The sequence below is a fragment of the Amblyomma mixtum genome, chromosome 2 (assembly GCF_055824585.1).
Source record: "Amblyomma mixtum isolate Tamu chromosome 2, ASM5582458v1, whole genome shotgun sequence".
Lineage (NCBI taxonomy): Eukaryota > Metazoa > Arthropoda > Arachnida > Ixodida > Ixodidae > Amblyomma > Amblyomma mixtum.
In genome coordinates this window covers 218,886,892-218,908,333 of record NC_143013.1, presented here as the reverse complement: position 1 = coordinate 218,908,333, position 21,442 = coordinate 218,886,892, and the positions used below count along the sequence as shown (strand labels likewise).

Here is a 21,442-nt window from a genome sequence, read left to right as displayed (position 1 = left end):
CGAGGTCATTGTCCCGGACTGAGCTGTCTGCCCTGTCATGTTTCACCGCACCACTTGCTTGCAGTTTACGCTTTTATGGCTGCAATCGTCGGCCCGGCTTTCCCGGTCGTAATTTCGCAGCGTTCTTTGAAAGTCAGCGACTTTATTTGGAACTCTACCTTGTCGCTCTCTAGTGCCGCCATGGCACATTTTTTTTTTTTTTCTGCGGGTGCATCCTTCTTTGACACGGGATTCCAGCCACCCAACACGCCCCAGTTTCCACCTGTCACAGCGATCTGCCTATCGCGCTGGCGGTGTTGCTGGCAAATTAGAGTCCCTGAGGCACCCGCGGCCAAAACAGCCGTTGAGACAGAGTCGCGAGCGATGCGGGTGCGGAGCCGAAGATGACCGTTGTGCACAGCGGTCATGGTTGGCGGCAGAAAGAGGCTTCGGGGCCATTGTTGCGGAGCCCATATATGTCGGCTCTCCGCCGTGCGCGGGGCGTGTGTCTTGCCCCGCGTAGCGCCGCGCACCCAGCCGCAGTGTCCTCATGCGTGTCATTGGATGTGTGGCACGCCTTGCCATTGCTGACGGCTCTGCTATCTTCGCCTGCTGCGCTGTGGTCCCCTGTTCCCCGCTGTCCCCTGTTCGTCATGGTTCTTGGCTCCCTTGATCGGCGAGCTAGCTCAGGCAGGCATGTTCCGGATCAAATGAGTGTCAGCCTGAGTAGGTAGCTAGTGTCGGTGTACGAGACCAACTGAGCCACAGCGTTAGCCAGTCAGTATGAGCCCGACTGAATCTGTGAATCGTGTCGCTGCGACGCTTGTTCACGTAAAAGCTCCTCCTCTCCACCTTCTCCTCGTTCGCAAACCCTCACCTGCGCTCGCACCGTTTTTGTTGCGTTAGCAACACTACGCCAGGTTTTCGCCTCTTCGCGTTGCCGGTGGCCGGTAGGCACAAATGGCCTTGAACAGCTGTTGCCTAGCAACCGTTTCAGCCGAGCTCCGCCAGGCGGCGCCACTGCCGCGCGCGTAGTCGCTCGCTCCCGCCAGATGCGTGCTCTGCTCTCCGCCGACGGGACCAAGCTGTAAAGAGGCTACGCGCTCCAGAGACAGCAGAAGAACGCGCTGCACGACTCGAAAAGCGTCGCAGCTAACGCAACTGACCAGGCTTAGCCAGAGCTAAACCACGCCTTGCCGCCGCGGTGGCTCAGTGGCTATGGTGCTCGGCTGCTGACCCGAAAGACGCGGGTTCGATCCCGGCCGCGGCGGTTGAATTTCTTTGGAGGAGAAATTCTAGAGGCCCGTGTACTGTGCGATGTCAGTGCACGTTAAAGAACCCCAGGTGGTCGAAATTCCGGAGCCCTCCACTACGGCGTCTCTCATAGCCTTAGTCGCTTTGGGACGTTAAACCCCATAAACCAAACCAAACCAAACCTAAACGACGCCTTACCATTGATATGGCCAGTCGTCCTGGCGTTGTATTGAGCTCATGTGCAAAGGTGAACACTCGTTTAGTGCATTTGACGTCACGCAGCTGTTAGTCTGGAGCGCCGCCTGCTGTACGTTACTTCGAAGCGAACTGCGAACGGCCGCTGACGCTGACGCTGCGCATATATTTTGTTGGGGGAAATGCTGTAGGCTGTGTGTACCCTTCCAGCAAAACCACCGCGGCCTGACCAGTTCAGCAGAGAACTTTCAGCTCCTTACAGACAGCAGAAGATTGAGCGAACGCATATCTTTAGATTGCCTTCCCGTCCTGACCGAGGTAAACAAGTGCAGCTTTTTCGGCACGTTTGCCCACATATATGCATACGAAGACGGGAATTGCTTGCACACGTTATGGGTTAGCCCTGAAAGAACGCACAAAAGGCTACATTTTCTCTTCTTTTTTTTTTCTTTCATGCGAATCTATGCTGCAAGTTCTATGTTTGGCCGTGTATTGTATCCCGGCGATGTAGGTGAGGGATGACGTGTCTTAGGGGGCGCAGATGCCGATGCTTCAACGCAACCGTTACATTTGCGCGTCGGAATTCGCTTTCTTTTCAGCCACTTCCGGAGATGAATAAATGGTGTGCATCGGCCACGACATAAACTTGCAAAAGATTCCGCCGCAACTTTTAGGCGTTGCCGCTTCAAATCGATTGAGACGAGGCGCCAGCCACAGACAGCCATTCTTCACTACTGCCTTCGGCCAACGGCGCTACGAGCGAGCTCGTCAGGGCGAAGATACGGGAAGGGTTCGTCGGTCGTCCCTGGTAGAAAAGAAAACGGGAATAGATAAATAAGATTCGCAAATAAACCAACGAAAGAGAATATAATGTGCACCCAGGGAGCGTGGGCAGAGAAGAGAAAGCCGTTTCGGAGGCAACCGCCGCGTGGGGTGGGGGGGGTCCTTTGTTGCTGCGCGCCTGGCAGCCGCCATGGCGCCACTCCTCTCTCGCAGACTCTTCGAGGCCGCCGCGCAGCCTCGGCGGATTGGGGGTTTCTGGGCGAAAGCGGCGATTTGCATGCATTTGTGCCGGCGGGCTGGCGTCCGCACTTCTCGTCCGTTCGCCCCGGGACCAACAGCCGGCGAATGGAATATAGTATAGGGCACGTGGGCCTTTTTTTGTTCCCGTGGCCGCGTCGGTCCTTCTTTGGACCACGGTGCACGATCGCTCCATTCGCGGGGGTCTGTGAACGAACTTGGCCGGCACATCTCCAGCGCCCCATTTGGATTGAAGGCGAGGAGAGAGGGAGCGCTGTCCGAAGTCCGTTTTCGGGCCTTCTGGTCGAATCGATTCGCGATGCAGTGCTTGGTCTTGGCCCACATCTTCGTCACTGTATGTAGTGTCGCATGCACGCGCAAACGGACTGTCCACGCGGGGTAGATCGATGATGATGGAAGTATTTATTGAAGTACAGCTGTACGGTGGTGTCCTTAGTCCGGGAGTCCATTGGCGAAAGCTGCTTCCCTTGCCCCTTCGATAAGCTGACGTTGACGTCCTTAGCTAGACAGTGCTGCCTCCCACCTCTCCCGCGTTGGCTGAGTTATACTATCCATGACCTGGTTTTCTTGGCAGGCTCGTACCATACGGTACAGGTCTACCTTCTCCCCGCAGAATTTTCATTTTGATTGGACGGAATCCGGGTTTATGGCGTGTAGTATAAAGGACTGTGTAATATCTGAGCCTGTAGTCTATGGAGGTAAATCACCTCGTTTTGCTAACGTTTTTGGCATGCGGTGTGAGGTGTCGTAGGATCTCGTTGTATGTTGTGAATGGATCGAACTGGTCCGATTCCGAGGTACAGTCTTTGTCGAAAATATACAGCCCATGGGGTTTGTTTCCAATCCATGTAGCGGGGTTCTTAAGCACACTTGACAGTCCTAAGCTGGGGAGGGTTGAGGATTCGAATTCCTCCCGCCTTCGTGAGATTTGGGTCCCTGAGTATGCAAAAGGAGCCGCGCTCCAGGGCTCAGCAGCATACCACTGGGGCTGTATACTTTTGAGAAAGACTGTACATTTGTCGAAGCAGCTGATCAGTTAAAGCAGTTTAAGGTTGAGCGTATTCCTTCCCGCTTCGTAGCGCTTCGAGCGGTTCCAATGCGCGTCTGCCAAAGTCAGTGCGTCGGTTCAGAACTCAAATGAAGCAATTCCCACGCCCTGTAAAAACACCAGCAAGGCTCTGTCCGTTCACCTGGAAGAGTCGGTGCGACTCTTTAACGCGCAGCAGCCCCTGGGGGCTGTGAATTGTTTCTGCAGAATCGCGATTGTTTTCCTGCGCATTGCATAAAGCCGAGTGTTGTGTGCGACCAGCAGGTATGTCCCTAGTCAGTATGCGCCTTTGTCTCTCGGTCGTGTTTGCGTCCCCTTTCTCCCGGTTCTGCGCCACTTCGTGCGTTTTCCAGGGTACAGTGGTGGGTTCGACCGAAGCGAGGGACTCCCCTCCGTGCCTGCGCTCAATTAGCCTCGGCCGGAAGCGCATTGTCTCCCGACGCGCGTGTTTATGTGCGCGCGGCGGGGGGGCACAGGGTGGTGGTGGTGGCGGCTTGGGCGCCCGCGCGCGCGCGCGCATCCAAGCATCGCCAGCCGCTCTCCACCCCTTCATCCTTCCCCCCCCGCTGGTGTGGACTTCGGCCTCCCGCGAAATTGCTGCACCTTGAACGCCTCCTCGCGCATCGTTCGCTTCGCTTTCTTGGCCATGTTTTCCCCCCTCTTTGTCGTTATCGGCGCCTCTCCTCCTCCTCCTCCTCCATTGTTTCTGTCCTTGCACCGTCCCCCGCTCGGGTTTCGTGAGCGGCCGCTCGGTACGCACCCCCCCCCCCCCCCCCCCCCGTATACACCGCCTCGGCGCTATTAGTGATACCTGTCGGCCTCATCCTCTTCTATCGCGGTATGCAAAGTGGCCAAAGGGTTGGCGGCAAGGGTGGGCGTGCGGTTTGGAGGTTCGTAAGCAGTGTAACTGCCCCCTCAGCGGTTGTTGCTGGCCGCGTCTCTCTGGGCGTTGCATTGTTGTGCGTTTGCGGGTCGCGTTGAATAATAGCAGGTCCCGGCCTCGCGTCTCCGCTTTGCGCTCATCGCATTGTGGTGTGTTATTAACGATCATTAATCCCTCTTTGTTGGGAGAAGTTGGGCGCAGAAGATTGGAATCGCCGGTAGCCCGTAGTCATCGCGATCGAATGGCCGGCAGTGCCCCTAGATTTGGTTCTGGTGCATGTGTCGGCCGTGGCTGCATGGCGCGTGGTTGGTGGGAGAAGGCGCTCTCGGAGCGTCCCGCTGACCTTGCCGCTCCGCTGGCTTGCGCCGGCTTTCTTTCCGTTTCGGGTTAATCGCTGGGGGTAGCTGCCTTCTCGCTGCCGTTAGCTGTGGCCACTGCGATGGACGCGGGGTAGTTAGCCCAGATCTCCGACGTAGCGTGCCACACTCACGCCGTAAGGATAGTTCAGATGCAAGATGCCCGGTGTTTTGTGGTATCGAAGTTAGCTTTTACATGGGCGGTTCTAGCAGGGCGATTCTGTGTATCGGCTCGTGTGGATGAAAAAAAGCACATATCCAAAGATGTTTGGCTCGCATTGCGTTCTGCGATTGCCCATGTACCCGGCAGACTGTTGGAAAAAGGAGCTGTCCGCAGCGCGTTGTGCTGCGCGCGATGGCGAAGATTTTTTTTTTTTTCCTTTATTCCCCTCACGCTCTTTCGAAAGTTTGTTTTTCGTTCGCGCGCTAGCGTGTCTGGCAACCTTGAGACCGACGTGTTTTATTTTTCCCCTGCCGACGGCGGCTTTTTCATTGAGAGCGTAATGCATTGGCGTCGAAATGGTTTCTGTCGATCTCAGAACGCTCCCTCGGACGCCGTCGGAGAGAAGTTTGTGTGGCTTCAATCGCGTGCCGTTAAAGCTGTCCGTCTGTGTTGTTTCCTTGTTCTTTCCGTCTTTCGTCCGCTTGCCCTGTTCTACCCAATATGTGCCGTGACTTAGGCTTACCGGACTTTTTCTTATTGATTTTTTTTATTGATACCGCAGGTTTGTTTCCGTACTGTTGATTAACCACAGCGGTGGCCTTGTGGTTTGAGCATCCGCCTCGCTTGCGGGAGATGCGTGGTTGGACCCCCAGCGATTAACACTAATCGTCACCATCATCAAATACTTGTGATGGTGATGCATTTTAATGGCGCAAGGGCAGCTTTGGTCAAAGAGAGCCACGGCGCAAGGTGTTTGCAATATTGAAAGTGGGATCCCAAGACCCATTTCCGAGCATTTCACCACAGCAAATCCGAGTACCAGGCCAGGGGGCAGCCTGTACCCATTGCATCACCGGCAGGTACCCGGCTGCGCTCGGTATCCAACCGCGCATCTCCCGCATGCGAGGCGGATGCTCAAACCACAAGGCCACCGCTTCGGTGCTTACTGAAGTGCGCTTTTATTGAAGCCTGTTTTGTAACGTTTCCGTGGCAGCCACGATGACAAGGACTGTGGCTTCGTCTCTTTTCCTTCGGAGGCGTGTAGGCGTATAGTCCCTTGCGGCATGCCCGTCAGCCGGCCGCCCCTGTTGTCTCCCGTTCCTTTTGCACTCTCCTTGCCTTCGACTGCTCGCGAGAGCATCACGCGGACGGCGTGTTTTGCCAACGGGTCTGATTTCTCGGTTTGCGCGACAACGGGCGGCCGGGTGCTGCAACGCGATGCCACGAAGTTTGCTTTCATTTTTTCCTTCCAACTCTTCGATACCTTTGACTGTTTTGTTCTTCGCGCGCTCTGTTACATTTCTAGACCCGCGCTGCCGGCTGTCGTCTTTTTTCCGCGCTCGTTTAACGGCGTTGCGTTGCGCCGCCGTCGTGTTACGCAATGCCTTTCTCTGGAAGTTTGATCGCTGTATAACGCGTTTGACGTCGTTTGCTGCCCGCGAGGTCCGCGTTTCTACACTTGCTCTCTGCTCAGATGACGCGTGACCGAAAACGGCTCCCCTCCTCGCAGTGTGACGTCATCTTTTTCTAGGATGGCCTGGTTGAGGACGGGCATTGCAGCTCGTAAATTACTCGCGCGGGGAACGAAGCAGCCCTGCATTCGCTGGTTAGGCTTAAATTTCTCTCGCACACTCTTCAAGCTCTCAGTCACCCAGGAGAGCCGCCTGACGTGAGCCGAGCATTTGCCACCCGTGCTACGCTCGGTGGGCTAGTCGTCCAACGCCGGGTGCTGGCAGAGAGCCTCTTACCTCGTGCGTGGCGGCCTCCCGCGGGCTCGTTTCGAATAGACTGCGGTCCCTCTTGGAGCCCTTCCCATCCCAGGGTTCCGCAGCGCAGGCACCCGCCAGCCGTGACGAGTCGTGGCACTTGGCGCCCGGCCTCTATAATTCCTCGCTCCCCTCGGGGCGTCCCTGGCGTGAAACCGGCCGAGCTTTTGACATCTTGTCACGGGCAGCGGGCATAATGATGATGGCGGGCCTTGGCAGAGAGGGGAATCGGGGTTGGGTGAGGGCGCACCGTGGATGGCACTGGCGTCTTCTTCGTAGAAGACGGTTGCGCAACTCCAGGAAGGCGCCAGCCGGATCGCCCCCGCGGGCAGACCCGGACGTGGCCGCCGATTGGCCCAGTCTGCGCGGCGCCGCGCCACGGCGGGCACGCCGCCGGCCGAGGTCACTGCTGCTTGGCGTCAAGGGCGCCCCCCCCCCCCCCCCCTCCCCCTCGCTTCCCGCCCCTCGACCGCTGGGCCTCGCTCTTTGTTCTGTTCCCCGATTTCGCACTCCGGTGTGCCGCTATTCCTGCGGTTTGCTGGACGCCCACCTTCTTTCTGGCTCGTGGGAAACGGGTGAGGAGGAAGAGAGGGGAGGTCTCCCTCACCCCCTTTCTTGCTCTTTCTTTGCTTTTGTTTGCTCCTCATTCGTGCAACACCGAACGAGAAACCCCTCCCCCACCTCTCCTTTCCTCCCATCGTGATTATTTGTGGCTCATGGTACAGTGCCCGCAGGGTCCACGTTTTGCACCATGCTGCGGCAAATTTGGCATGCGGGCGTCCTCTGGACCTCCGAAAATAACGCACCCCCGTTTTTGTGCTACCTGGGTGGAACGGTCGATGTCCGAGCGTAGGTATGCGGGAATGAGCTTGCGTTCACGCGCTGGTAATGAGCCACTGGAACGTGCTGGTAAACTACGTCGGTAGACGTCGATCGCTCCAGCGTTTCAAATTGTCCTCGTGCAACATCGCTGCCAAGTACTAAAACCGGACGCAGTTTGTTCAGAGTTGTCGGGCAGATAATTTCTGCTCTCGTGTTGCTTCATCCTTCATCCCTCATCCTTTTCTTCATTTGGGTCAAGTTTTTCCGCAAGTAAAGTCGGATGACGGAGGAAGGGTGTAGTATAGCAGGGGTATGTGCGGTGCACGTGTGAATAGTTTTGCGCGAAAATTGCATGCTTGGGCCGAAGTGCGGCTAGCGGCGGGTGGCGCATGTTCTCTTCATTATTGCTTTTCTGTCCTACAGTGATGGTGGTAACGACGGCCATTCCTAGTGCAGCTGCTACGCATGTTGATAAATAAAAAAAAAACTGCCTTAATTTTAGTTTCCAGTGCGCACTGCGTATGCTTCAATGTACCACGGTGAGGGCTTCAATGCGTGCTTGCCTTTGGGCCGTATCGGTTGGGTAGTGCTACGTGCACTAGTACACAGCCGGGCCTGTTCCCAGCAAACGTGTACACATTCCGAGATAATGCGATAAGATAGGGGCTGGTTGTCATTTATGTGACATGAGGTTCCAGTAGCGCAAAACAAAGGGGGCGAGACACGAGCGCCAAACTTCCACTAAAACCTTGTCCTTTTTTTGGTCAGTGATATGTGACCTCATGTTAAATACCCATTAGCCCGAAAACCCTCACCCTAAGTCATTTATTGCTTTCCAGATACAGAAATGCGAAATATTAATAAACAAATAAACAACATGTGAAAGGTCAGCACTTACGTCACGACATTTCATGGTACTCTCACGCGTGAGGTGTTTTTTTTTGTGGAGATGCAGGGACGAATAGTTGGGTGCGGCGGAAAAGTCTGCGGATGCTGGGACAGTGGTCGCCGTTCTCCTTTGTCTCTACAGTGCCAAGTTTGCACTTTCCCTTCAGGCAACAGAGCTGTGACGGTGTACAATAAGTTCATTTGTTTGGCATAATATCTGTCATTGGTCGATAATAATCTCGAGTTCGAAATTGAAACTGTCCTGAGCGAGCAAGCCACTTGGCATTGCACCTGGTTCAAGTTGTGAGTGGACGACAGGTGTGCTAATTATTTTTTTTTCCATTTTCTTTGCAGTACTGCAATGGAGGAGACTTGGCCGAGTATCTTCTAGGTGAGTTCCAGCTACATTTCTATGCGGGTCAGAAGGCGAGAGAGTCCCGTTTTTTTTTTCTTTCTAGCTTCTCCTGTTGTAGATAGATTTTGTGACAGCTAACACCTGGAACTACTTATTAGATAGCTCAGCTGTGATGCCAGGAAATCGTTGAATGACTGACCCAGCTAACTGACTGACGTGCTTGCAGCCTTCTTCACTCTTAGAACTAAAGGAGTGCAGAGGAGTGCCCAGAACACACTTTGAAGGAGTATTCGCTTGTCCCATATTCCACTCCTTTTTCCAGAATAAAATTACTCCCTCTGGACAAAGAGTGATCCAACACCTACTCAAGGAGTACTGTACTACTCCTGCAATAGAGTACAGGCACTCCTCCGAGGGAGTAAAGCTACCACATTGAAACAGCATCCTACTACTCTTTCAGGTAGAGTTCCAGGACTCCGTTTGTTAGAGTGACTATACTCCTTCAGGGAGTATCAGCCCAGATCTTATTTTACTCCTTCAAAAGGAGTTTCACGTGTTTTCAAAGTATCCTACTAATTTTCTTATTTCACATATTCTTCAGAGCAAGTTGGTCATATGTTTTGCAGGATCCACCTGCGCTACATCTACAAAAGAGTAATGAGCAAAAGGGATTATAATCTTTGAGTAGAATAACTTTTGCTCATACAACTACTTTATGGCTACACTACAGTTTGCACATTAGTATGGTGCTCTGTCTGCGTTGGGAATAACAATGGTTCAAGAAATAATGACACAAATGTACAACACTGATAACTTTTATTTCTCAAGTCATTGCTGTGATTGCTGTGGCTGCCCAAAACACGCTCGGGAGGCGCTCGCTAGGATCAAGCCCCATTAGTGTCTCAAGCAGCAGACAAACCCGCTTTGTTTTTGGGGTGTACTTGACATTAAATGCCAAGAACACTGCCAAAAGCAAAGCAAACCCATCTACCAAATCCACCGCAGTGAGCTGTAAGCGCTCAAAAGAAACTAAGATGCTGGATGATGCCGTAGCTTGCTCGGCTGAGTGAAGGAGCTTTGGCTATGCGTGCATTTCTCCGGGTGCCTGCAAACATGAATGAAAATAATGCAAGTAAGAGTCAATTCCAATGCCCTTTTCATACTATCCTGCATATAACCCCATGGAAAAAAAGAAAGAATACAACTAGAATGTACTGATCGTGTGTGTCATGTCGCCACTAGTGCGTACCTATATTGTGACCAAGTGCAGACACCTTTCATTGCAAACCTTCATTCAGAGCTACAATTTTATTAAGCCCAATACAATTATCACTATCCTAGTCCTTTCAAAAGCTGTGTGCATGTAAAACAAGCACATATTTACCAAATGAAAATTTTAACATGAGCAAGCTCTTCTGCAAGTATCATGATCAGCCTGACTACGCCCACTGCAAGGCAAAGGCCTCTCCCATGTTCTGCAATTAACCCTGTCCTTCGCCAGCTATGTCCACCGTGTTCCTGCAAACCTCCACCCATGGAACTTTTTGCTGCTTCCTGCTACGCTTGCCTTCTCTTGGAATCCACTCCGTTACCCTTAAGGACCAGCGATTATCTTGCCTTCGTCTTACATGCCCTACCCTAGCACCCTTTTTTCTCCTGATTTCGACTAGGATGTCTTCAACCCGCGTTTGTTCCCTCACCCACTCCGCCCGCTTCCGATCTCTTAACGTTACGCCTATCATTTTTATTTCCATAACTCGTTGCGTTGTCCTTAACTTAAGCTGAACCCTCTTCGTTAGCCTCCACGTTTCTGCCCCATAGGTGAATACCGGTAGGATACAGCTGTTGTATACTTTTCACTTGAGGGGTATTGAAAAACTGCCATTCATGATCTGAGAGAACCTGCCATATGCACTCCACCCCATTCATATTCCTCTAGTTATTACCCTTCATGATCCGGATCAGCGGTCACTACCTGCTCTAAGTAAATGTATTCCCTTATCACTTCCAGTCATTTCTAAAACCACACCTATTGTGCTTGACGGTTTCTTGTCACATAATACATTGTGCAGTTTAAAATATAAGGTAACCTTGAATCGGGAAAACACCTAAACCAATGACAGTTTTCTTGCTGAAGAGAAATGGCTGTTGCAATTCCTGTTTCTCAGATACCATTAACTGAATTTCATGCTCTAAAATAGTGAAGGAAAAATTCAAAATTTTTCATCTCAAAGAGGCAGACAACAAATTTCAGTTTGGTTTGGGTTGGTTTATGGGGTTTAACGTCCCAAAGCGACCCAGGCTATGAGAGACGAACTTGCTTTGGGGCTAGTTGGTTCATGATTGAAGTTCAGAATGGCGCAAAAGACACACACACAGGAAAAAAGGGGATGACACAAAGAACGCCTACTACCAACTGAATTTATTTCGGAAACACCCTCTTTTATAAGGCAAGACATATCAAACACGAACCGGAAGCAGAAAAAACACATATTCATGGTTTGATTTCACATTTTGAAACACCATCGGCAGAAAAGAAAAAGCCACAAGAACAAAAAACAGAATCTAGAACTACACGTGCCCGTCTAAGAAACCCAGCTCCTGGCGGCATAGTTTAATCGATGAAGTGCTAATGCACGTGGACCCAGCTTTCTGTATATGGTATGCTTCTATAATCTCTCTTTCAAATCGCTCCTTGCCTCTGCCGATAAACGTTGCCTGTTCCAGCATCGGTCCGCAATCTCTGCACTCCCTACAGTGATCCGGCAGGTTGCCCCTGTCATTGTTTTTAATTGTTCTTCTGTGCTCGCTAGCTCTCTCATTGAAACACCGGCCAGTCTGGCCAATGTAGGCGGATCCACAGCTGAGCGGTATGCGATACACGACTTCGGACTTGCATTCAGTGAACCGTATCTGATGTTTGATAGCGCATCTTCGGGGTCGTCTGTTCATCATGGAGCAAATTTTTGCAAGTTTGCATGGTGCTGAAAACAACACATTTACACCATATCGACCCCCTACCTTCTTGATATTGTGCGCTATCTTATGCATGTACGGAATTACCACCACAGGCCTCTTGTCTTCCTGCTTGCTTTGCGTATCACCGCTAGAAGTGACCTTGATTCTTTGTAGCAGAGATTCACATATCGCTGTTATCATCATACACGGGTAGCCAGCGCTACCCAGTCTCACTAGCTGCTTGTCAAAGCCGGCCTGCACACAATGATCGCAGGATTTCGAGAGAGCTGCGTGTAAGCACGTGATGGCAATGCTGCGTTTGACCAGTTTGGAGTGGGCACTGCTGAACGGCATGAGGCTTTTCTTAGAACGGGGGTTGTACACCCAACACACATGGTATTTTTTGGAAAAATCAAACAGAATGTCCAGGAACTGGATTTTACCCTCTTGAGGCAGTTCCCAAGTAAAGGTGTAAGGCCTTGAGAACTGTCTCTAAAAATGTTAAGAACATCAGCAACAGCATCGTCAAAGATATCTTTGACGATGCTGTTGCTGATGTTCTTAACATTTTTAGAGACAGTTCTCAAGGCCTTACCTTTACTTGGGAACTGCCTCAAGAGGGTAAAATCCAGTTCCTGGACATTGTTTGATTTTTCTAAAAAAGACCATGTGTGTTGGGTGTACAACCCCCGTTCTAAGAAAAGCCTCATGCCGTTCAGCAGTGCCCACTCCAAACTGGTCAAACGCAGCATTGCCATCACGTGCCTACACGCAGCTCTCTCGAAATCCTGCGATCATTGTGTGCAGGCCGGCTTTGACAAGCAGCTAGTGAGACTGGGTAGCGCTGGCTACCCGTGTATGATGATAACAGCGATATGTGAATCTCTGCTACAAAGAATCAAGGTCACTTCTAGCGGTGATACGCAAAGCAAGCAGGAAGACAAGAGGCCTGTGGTGGTAATTCCGTACATGCATAAGATAGCGCACAATATCAAGAAGGTAGGGGGTCGATATGGTGTAAATGTGTTGTTTTCAGCACCATGCAAACTTGCAAAAATTTGCTCCATGATGAACAGACGACCCCGAAGATGCGCTATCAAACATCAGATACGGTTCACTGAATGCAAGTCCGAAGTCGTGTATCGCATACCGCTCAGCTGTGGATCCGCCTACATTGGCCAGACTGGCCGGTGTTTCAATGAGAGAGCTAGCGAGCACAGAAGAACAATTAAAAACAATGACAGGGGCAACCTGCCGGATCACTGTAGGGAGTGCAGAGATTGCGGACCGATGCTGGAACAGGCAACGTTTATCGGCAGAGGCAAGGAGCGATTTGAAAGAGAGATTATAGAAGCATACCATATACAGAAAGCTGGGTCCACGTGCATTAGCACTTCATCGATTAAACTATGCCGCCAGGAGCTGGGTTTCTTAGACGGGCACGTGTAGTTCTAGATTCTGTTTTTTGTTCTTGTGGCTTTTTCTTTTCTGCCGATGGTGTTTCAAAATGTGAAATCAAACCATGAATATGTGTTTTTTCTGCTTCCGGTTCGTGTTTGATATGTCTTGCCTTATAAAAGAGGGTGTTTCTGAAATAAATTCAGTTGGTAGTAGGCGCTCTTTGTGTCATCCCCTTTTTTCCTGTGTGTGTGTCTTTTGCGCCATTCTGAACTTCAACTATGAGAGACGCCGTAGTGAAGGGCTCCGGAAATTTCGACCACCTGGGGTTCTTTAACGTGCACTGACATCGCACAGTACACGGGCCTCTAGAATTTCTCCTCCAAAGAAATTCCAGCCGCCGCGGCCGGGATCGAACCCGCGTCTTTTGGGTCAGCAGCCGAGCAAATTTCAGTTGCACATTTTTTTTTTTTAATGATGCATAAGGCATTACTATGCACGGATAACCACACAGTATTCGCCTATGACTGCTAAATAATTTGTAATTAAATATCTTCTCTCTCCTGCTTCACTTTTAAAAACTGAGCAATGGCATCAAAGGTCAGTATAAGCCAGGGGAGGCATGAGGAAAACTGCAATATAATTGCGGCTTCGTCATTCATTGTGATTCCGACTCTTAAGGCAGGCTGGCTTTAGCATTGTAACTAATTAAAATGATGAAGTAGCGATATCGTAGCTTTTTTGTGCCTTCCATAACCTATACTGAACACTGATGTCATAGCAATTGCTATGCTATTGAAACAGGGAAGAAAAGAAATCTGGTTGTAATTATTTAGCGATTGGAGACGAATACTATTCAACACTTCTATGTATACGAATGCCCAGCACGTCGCTACAAAGAACACACATAACCAAAAATTTGGTGTTTATACTCATTTAAGATAATACTACTTCCCACGCAAGAACACGACAGCCATGTGTAAACTTTTTGCTTTCATAGTAATAAAATCTATCCAACGACAAGTTAGGCACAGCATGTCTGCTCTTTATAAATATGCAATACTGACAATGTTTGACACTAGCATTTGGCATGAACGAGATAACTGTGATTACTTCGCACATTACGTGCCAGTCCATACTATTATGCACAATTTAGATTTGCAAATGTAATGTGTAATTCTCTATGACTGCCACGTTAGTGCACTGCAAACCAATGAAGTTGTCTTGCATTTGCAATGTTCTCACTACTTTTATACAACACTGATCACTTCAGTATATCTGCATCATTCTGTTAGACGGCCACGGGATAGCTAGAATTAAGGCTATTTTATGTGATGGAAACCATTGACTGGACAACAAAGAAGAAAAGCCTCAACTACTGTCCTGGTGCTGGGACGTCTAATAAGAGCTCAGAAAGACTCGGTTTCAATACGCCAGACCCTCCGCATAACATTACCCTGTGCGAAAATACCCCACCCCACCCTAGCTTAATTTCTGTCCACATGCACCAAGGCTCACTGCACCTGTTATAAATATTGCCCTAAATATTGCAATCAAGCTGCCCGTGTATGCATAGGCTATCTGTGCATGGAGAAAGAAAGAAGTTGTTAGGAATGTTTCACACCAAAAACAGAAAAAAAGGCAGCCTGTTTCTCAGAAACAGCTAAGAGCATGAAATGGTGTGTCCAAAAAGATTAGGCTGCTTTGTACTTATTTATGACAACGAGAACTGTCAGAGCTGCGCTTTCAAAAATTCAGGAGCTTTGTGCACAAAAGTAGCTTCCGTATGCACATCTTGCAGCACCAACGTTTCCGAATTGAAACGACCGATGAATATGCACAGGAAAAAGCAAATAGAGAGCGCTTGAATTTAAAAGAAAAGCTACCTTGCACAATCAGAAATTTCGCGACAGAACCTTCCAAACAGTGACGTGTACTGGTTGCGGTATACCGAATATATACCTAGCAAATAAGTGTGCGCTTTGTTCACGAGCGGGATTCTGTGGCGGCAATGCTACAGCTCCAATTCCGAAAACCTAACGCTGCAAAAATTGAGTTTTCAAAATACGTGCGAATGCACGATACACTTTTGCACACATTTAGAACTTTCAGTAGTGAAACACAGACAACGAATCTTGTGTATGCGTCTTCCTTGGCTGGTAAAAAAATTCTTCTATAAGTCTCCAGTTTGCCTGTGTACTCCACAAATTCTAGGATCCCTGTCCGCTACATGTCAAATTTCACTGAAGCGAAAGTAATACAACCGACAGCTGATGATCTGCTAGGGCAACAGGATTTCAAAAGTTTGAGAAGGGCAGTGGGAGTCCAATCTAGGTGGAGTAGTGAAATTTGACTAGTAACAGACAGGGATCCTCCAATCTGTGGAGGAAGCCGGCAAATTGGAGACTTACAGAGGAATTTTTTTACCCGCCAAGGAACACGCATACACAAGAGAGAGAGAACCACAGAGGACTACGGCTTTTACCAGCCCTTGTCCTGTGCGGTTCTCTCTTGTGTATGCGTCTTTTTTGGCTGGTAAAAAAATTCTTCCATAAGTCTCCAATTTGCCTGTGTCCTCAACAAACCGCAGGATCCCTGTCCACTACTAGTCAAATATTTCAACTCCACCTGGCTTGGACTCCCACCGCCCTTCTCTGTGGAGAAAGGGTGACAGCAGCTGGCAAAGGACAAGGTTAACTGCAGATCAACTGGGGAAGCATTATCCTGCACTGATTTTGACGGCAGGTTCACAAGACAAACAAAATCAACTCGAGGAGCGGGGTGCACATCATGCGACTGAATGTCAATGGCCAGTGAAAATGGCACCAGCACTGTGGAATGCACATGCAGAAAACGAGACGCATTTTTTTGTCAACTTTGAGTAGCAGTCTACTGCACTTTTAAAGAGCAAAGCTCTCAAGTATGGCAACACTGGCACTTTTTGTTTTACTGGGGTGAGGGTCGTCGTGAGGGTTGAAGTACATATTTCTTTTCGATCCACTGTGTTAATTGCGAGCTATGTTTACCTAATAGGGGCTGGGCATCTAACATCACCGTTATTTCTTTGCAGCAGTTAAAACAATACAGCATACATTTTATAACATGCTTAACGAATTTTTGGGAGCAGCATGCTTTTACCCTTCTACTATTTGTTGCTACTGAATCAGTTTGGCGTTGACAAAAGATCTGTAATAAGGAGTAATTACTCATTGACATCCACTCGAGCACAGCCAAATGGCTACAAAGGAAAGCTATACAGCTTTCACAGAAACTTCGTAGTTAAAGAAAGATTCGTCCTGGTCCGGTGTTCGAGCTCAGAACCACCACTTCACTGGAGCAGTCGCTCTACCAATTTGTCCAACCTGGACGGCAAGCTTATGGTAGGGCGAGAGCGAAGTGATCAATAACTCGAGTGGGAACTGTGTTGGTCCAATGTTTTAGGACCCCTAAAACATTGGACAAACTCAGTTCCCGCTTCATGTTACCTCTAAAACATTGGACAAACTGAGTTCCCGCTTCATGTTACAATACTGAGTGACATTTTGGTCTATACACCAGAAATACCGGTAAAGCATCATGATAGAACACAATGTTTTTTAAAGGGATAAAGGAATATGTTCGCCCTTTCAGAGGGCACATATGCATAAGAGGCAACATGTGTGAAATAGTCACTGCACCTGAAGCAGTGTAAACTCCATTATGTTAACAGCAGCAGTCAAAAGCTTCATGAGCGACTATTTCATACAGATCATGCAATTACATTCATGTAATTCAGGATCAGATTCATGTGATTATACAGGGAGGTACTGCTGCTAAGTGCACGTAGAGCTCTGCATGCATTTCTAAACCCGGCTGTGAGCCTATGTCTACGAAATTTTTCTAAATAGGCAGGTAAGGTATGCATCACTGGAAAACAATACCTACCACAAACAGCTGAGGAGAGATAGCACAGCCAAAAGCTGGAAGCACGAATGGCCCAGTAGATACTGGCAGCTGGCAACTGCAAATAAATATGTCAGAGCAACTGTTGTCAGTGGCCGTAACAATGTCATGAATGACAAAGAAGAAATTGTCTACTGCTTCATAAATTAGAATAAGGTATTCACATAGGAACACAAAAAGCAATGAGATGGCCCATGACAAAAGAAATGAACAGATTGTATGTGATGCACCGATATACATTTTTTCAGTAGATTTACATGACTGTCACAACCGCATAGAAAGATGAGCAGGCTGGAATACCACTATTTTTATGCATGATGAAAAGAGCGTAACTATTCGAATATAGCATGCACAGGATTTAATTATTACTACTAGGGTGCTTTGGAGCAGCACCGAAGGTATTTTTAAATTGAACGTAGCGACCAGTAGACTCGTCTGCTTTGCACAAATGACGAGAGGATGGAAAAGGCATGCATTCATTAGCAAGAAGCACGATATCTCACATCACAGCATGAAACGAAAATTGGTATTGCATTTAACAAATCTGCACAGAAATAAAAACTGCCTAGTGGCAATGCAAGTAAGAGCAAGGGAAAAAAATACCGAAGAAAACTGGTGAGTGTGGTGCAGGGAGGTCTGTGGGTAGGGTCTCGTGCCTGGGAATAGTTCCGAGCGCGGAGAATCGCCGGCAGCACAGCTGGTGGCAGTCAACCAAGAATAAATAAGAGAAAGTGAAAATCAATAACAAACCATCACCGATATAGCGAACGACTTGAAAGCGGGCCGCACAAACGAGGGATATAGCAAAAAGCTTGAAATCCTAAATAAGTGCGCAGTTGCATCCCAAACAGTTCTCAAAATCTGAAGGCGAGGAAGCATCGACACCTACACCTCAGGGCAGACGCAAGAACGATCTAACTTTGACATAATACTGTGTCAAATTCTGTTCCATGGGGAAGCACAGATAAAAATTTACAAATGACTAGGCAAGGGATATGCCCCAGCCTTTTGCACGCGATCATTGTCCCCGAAAAAATTGTATGACAAATATTAAGGCGTAAGCACTAATCCCACGAGTACACACACTGAGCACTGTCTGTTGGCAGCTGGCCTAGCGCGAGTGCTCTGTCGCGCGGCACTGCCGCTCATCGTCATCTTCTAAGTAGCACAAATCAATCCGACGGACACCAGCCGCGAGGCAACTCGACCGTTGTCAGTTCCCTTGTCTGTCCGCAGCTGGCCTAGCAAGAGCGCTCTGCACGCTCATCATCCTCTCCTACGTAGCACAAATCTATGCTATTGGAATGTAATAAACATTGTCTGTTGTTTTTCGCAGCGCTAGCAAGCGACCGCATAACTCTGTTGTGATAACTGGTGGCCGCGGCCGACAGCGCGCCTGAATACGTAGTGCGCGGGCCGCGGGCCAACGGACCGTCGTGTGAATCGGCCTTAACGCATTATAGCTGAGGCAACCGCACGCAGACTGCCTGCACTGCCATCCCTATATAGGCGCACACTAATAACGCGTGCGAATAGAGATCAGAAGTAAAGAAACGTACACGGGACTCACCGTTCAGACGGCTCATCAAGGCTTAGCAAAACCGCACATTCTTCTTCGTTGCCTCTCCAGATGACAAGAAGTCGTAGCGCTACCTTTCTTCACGGCTTTACCCGTTCAAAATCACCAGTGTTGACAGGGCGTAATTCTCGTCGTTGGTTTCCAAAACACACTTGTGTTCTTCATACACGTCCACCGCACGAGCACTCAAACAATGCTACGAAAACCCAAATAACACAAAACGTGACGACGGCTGCAGTTTTGCTTCGTTGAAAAAACCTACAAATGCGCTTTTTTTATTACTAATATTTGAATTGTGTTCGCAACAAAAACAACTTATATTTTTTCATTTTATTTCTTTATTAAATGCGAATACCAAAGCGCTTTTAGATACTTTTGCTGACATGTCGTTTGTAGAAGCTGCGATCCTGTGATCCCATCCCCGGGTGTCCTAGCAGACGACGGCGCAGACGACGCTGTTGACGGAATGCAATTTCGATTGACGGCAGCGAAAATCCCTTAAATGCGACAAAAAACGCGAAGAAACGCACCGTATCGCAAACTGGTCCATATCAAGGATATGTTCGACGCGAGCGGTAGGACAAAGAGCTGCTGCGATGCATTACTCAACGCGACACTGGCATGCTCGACGGAGATCTACATGAAACAGAGCTTAAATGTGACCCGTACAAGCGGATTACTGTGATATCAACTGCGTTACGGAACTACGACGATACTTGCTTCACACTTTAGCTTATATGCAACAGCGGCCCGCACTCGCCGCATCCTGTTCGAGTGTACTTTCACTAGCAAAAGCCCACATGCATGGAAGCCGACAGAAGCAACTGTCTTTTCGAGTTCAGATTGTTCCGAGAAATACGAGCAGCTTACTTTAGCACGTACTCGAATTTAAGTTCTCAGCCTGTGTGTCACGTACGGTGACGATGGCGTCGAGGACGAGCTTAAGAATCGCCTTAACGTGGCCGCAACGCAGCCGGTATCCCAAGCATTCGTGCGCTAATTGTTGTTCACCTGTACTGCGAACGTGCGCTCAGTCGCAGGCCAGCCGCTAGCTGCTCGATTTACCAGCCTTGCGAGTACAATTCGCAAGTTTCTGAGCCAATCTGTGAGTGAGCCGAGCTTTCAGCAATGACGCTGCTCGCGAGCGCGCCGCGCGACGAGCTTCGGCCTGCTCCCTGGCTGCCGTATTCGTAGCTAAGCCTAGGAGGTTTCACTTCGATGCCAGAGCTGAGAGCGCTTCGAAACTGGCTAGCGCTGAGGTGCTACTCTTTGCATTGTAAGTACGTTTTATTGTGAACTATGTCTCGTAGTGAAATAAAGATATGCTCGGGTCGACCCGAACGGTGATGATGGCGTCGAGGACGAGCTTAAGAATCGCCGCAACGCAGCCGATATTACATGCATACATGTGTGCTAAATTTGTTCACCTGTGCTGCAAACGTGGGCCTAAAGGCTCGCTCAATCGCAGGCCAGTCGCTGCTCGATTTTCCAGCCTTGCGTGCGCGATTCGCAAGCTACGGAGCGAATCATTGAGCGAGCCGAGCTTTCGGCATCGACGCCGCCCGCGGTCGCGCCGGGCGACGAACTGTGCGCTGCTCGCTGGCTGCCCTTGTCGTCGCTAAACCTAGCCGATTTCACATAGATGCTGTAGCTGAATGCGCTTCGAAACTGGCCAGCACTTAGGTGCTACCCTCGGCACCGTTTTACTCTGAACCCCGCGTCATAGGGAAATAAATATATGCTCGGTTTCCGCGACCCCTTCAGGAGCGGAGCTATAGCAGAGGCCAGGCGAACTCCAGAGCAGCAGCAAAGCGGCTATGGGAGGAAATTTGTATGGCTGTTATCGCTTCTACCAACAACTCGACATTGGCTAATGATACTCTATCCCAGAGCTTTGGTCGTGAACAAACAATACCAGTGCATTTTTCTGACGCCGGCATCCAGGCTGGCAGGCCGGCCCCGAGAAGCTAGCGCGCCCTTACGAATGTATGGCCGTAAGGGCGGAGGAGTAAAACAAGCACTGAACTCCCTTGAAGTACGCAGGAGTGGAAATGCCATTTTACTCTTTTGTCAAGAGGAGTGAACAGGACCTTTCACTCTTTCTCGTTTGTAGAGAGAGTAGATTGAGACCTGCAGGAGTAGCGAGGCTCTTTTACTCTTAATGGAGGAGTATCAGTTCTTAGAGTGTTGTGTAATATTATAAATGACATCATACATCCCTCTGCTTTGTGAACATCATCCCGTTGCTTTGTTTAGTGCTGCGACATTTAGCTCTTACGTATTAGGGTTGTCATTGTGAATAATTTCAGCAGAAAAACTCTGTAGCCGATACACTGCAATCTGGTACTTTCGTTGCTGTTCGTATAGCACATATCAATGTATGGCACACCCCGCCGCGGTGGCTCAGTGGTTACGGCGCTCGGCTGCTGACCCGAAAGACGCGGGTTCGATCCCGGCCGCGGCGGCCGAATTTCTATGGAGGCGAAATTCTAGAGGCCCGTGTACTGTGCGATGTCAGTGCACGTTAAAGAACCCCAGGTGGTCGAAATTTCCGGAGCCCTTCACTACGGCCTCTCTCATAGCCTGAGTTGCTTCGGGACGTTAAATGCCAATAAACCAGTAAACCAAACCAATGTATGGCACAACGTTGTGAGCCGTCATCACAAAGCAGCGATTGATCTTACCTGGATTAAACGCTTGCTCCGAGTCTTGGATGTTTACTAGAGTAAAGCCGATTTCAGTGATAATCCGTCGTTAGTGAGGAGAGATGAGTATGTCAATCAGGGGGGTTATCGCGCACCAACATCCACCTATT

At 49.5% G+C, this 21,442-nt stretch overlaps 1 protein-coding gene and 1 long non-coding RNA gene across 5 annotated transcripts in view; one reads left to right on the top strand and one right to left on the bottom strand.

Annotated features, from left to right (window-relative positions):
- Positions 1–21,442, top strand: part of Atg1 (serine/threonine-protein kinase unc-51-like protein Atg1) — a 167,126-nt gene that overhangs the window by 110,047 nt on the left and 35,637 nt on the right. For all 4 annotated transcript variants that reach the window (XM_089573116.1, XM_089573115.1, XM_089573117.1 and 1 more), the window contains one exon: positions 8,750–8,786. In XM_089573116.1, the coding sequence (XP_089429242.1) occupies positions 8,750–8,786 (37 nt within the window). The remainder of the gene's footprint in view (positions 1–8,749; positions 8,787–21,442) is intronic.
- Positions 9,333–20,089, bottom strand: LOC149362601 (uncharacterized). The gene is made up of 4 exons (XR_016289027.1): positions 18,619–20,089; positions 17,652–17,745; positions 17,031–17,106; positions 9,333–9,855 (listed from the first exon to the last, which is right to left on the bottom strand). It is a non-coding gene; the product is annotated as an uncharacterized LOC149362601 (long non-coding RNA).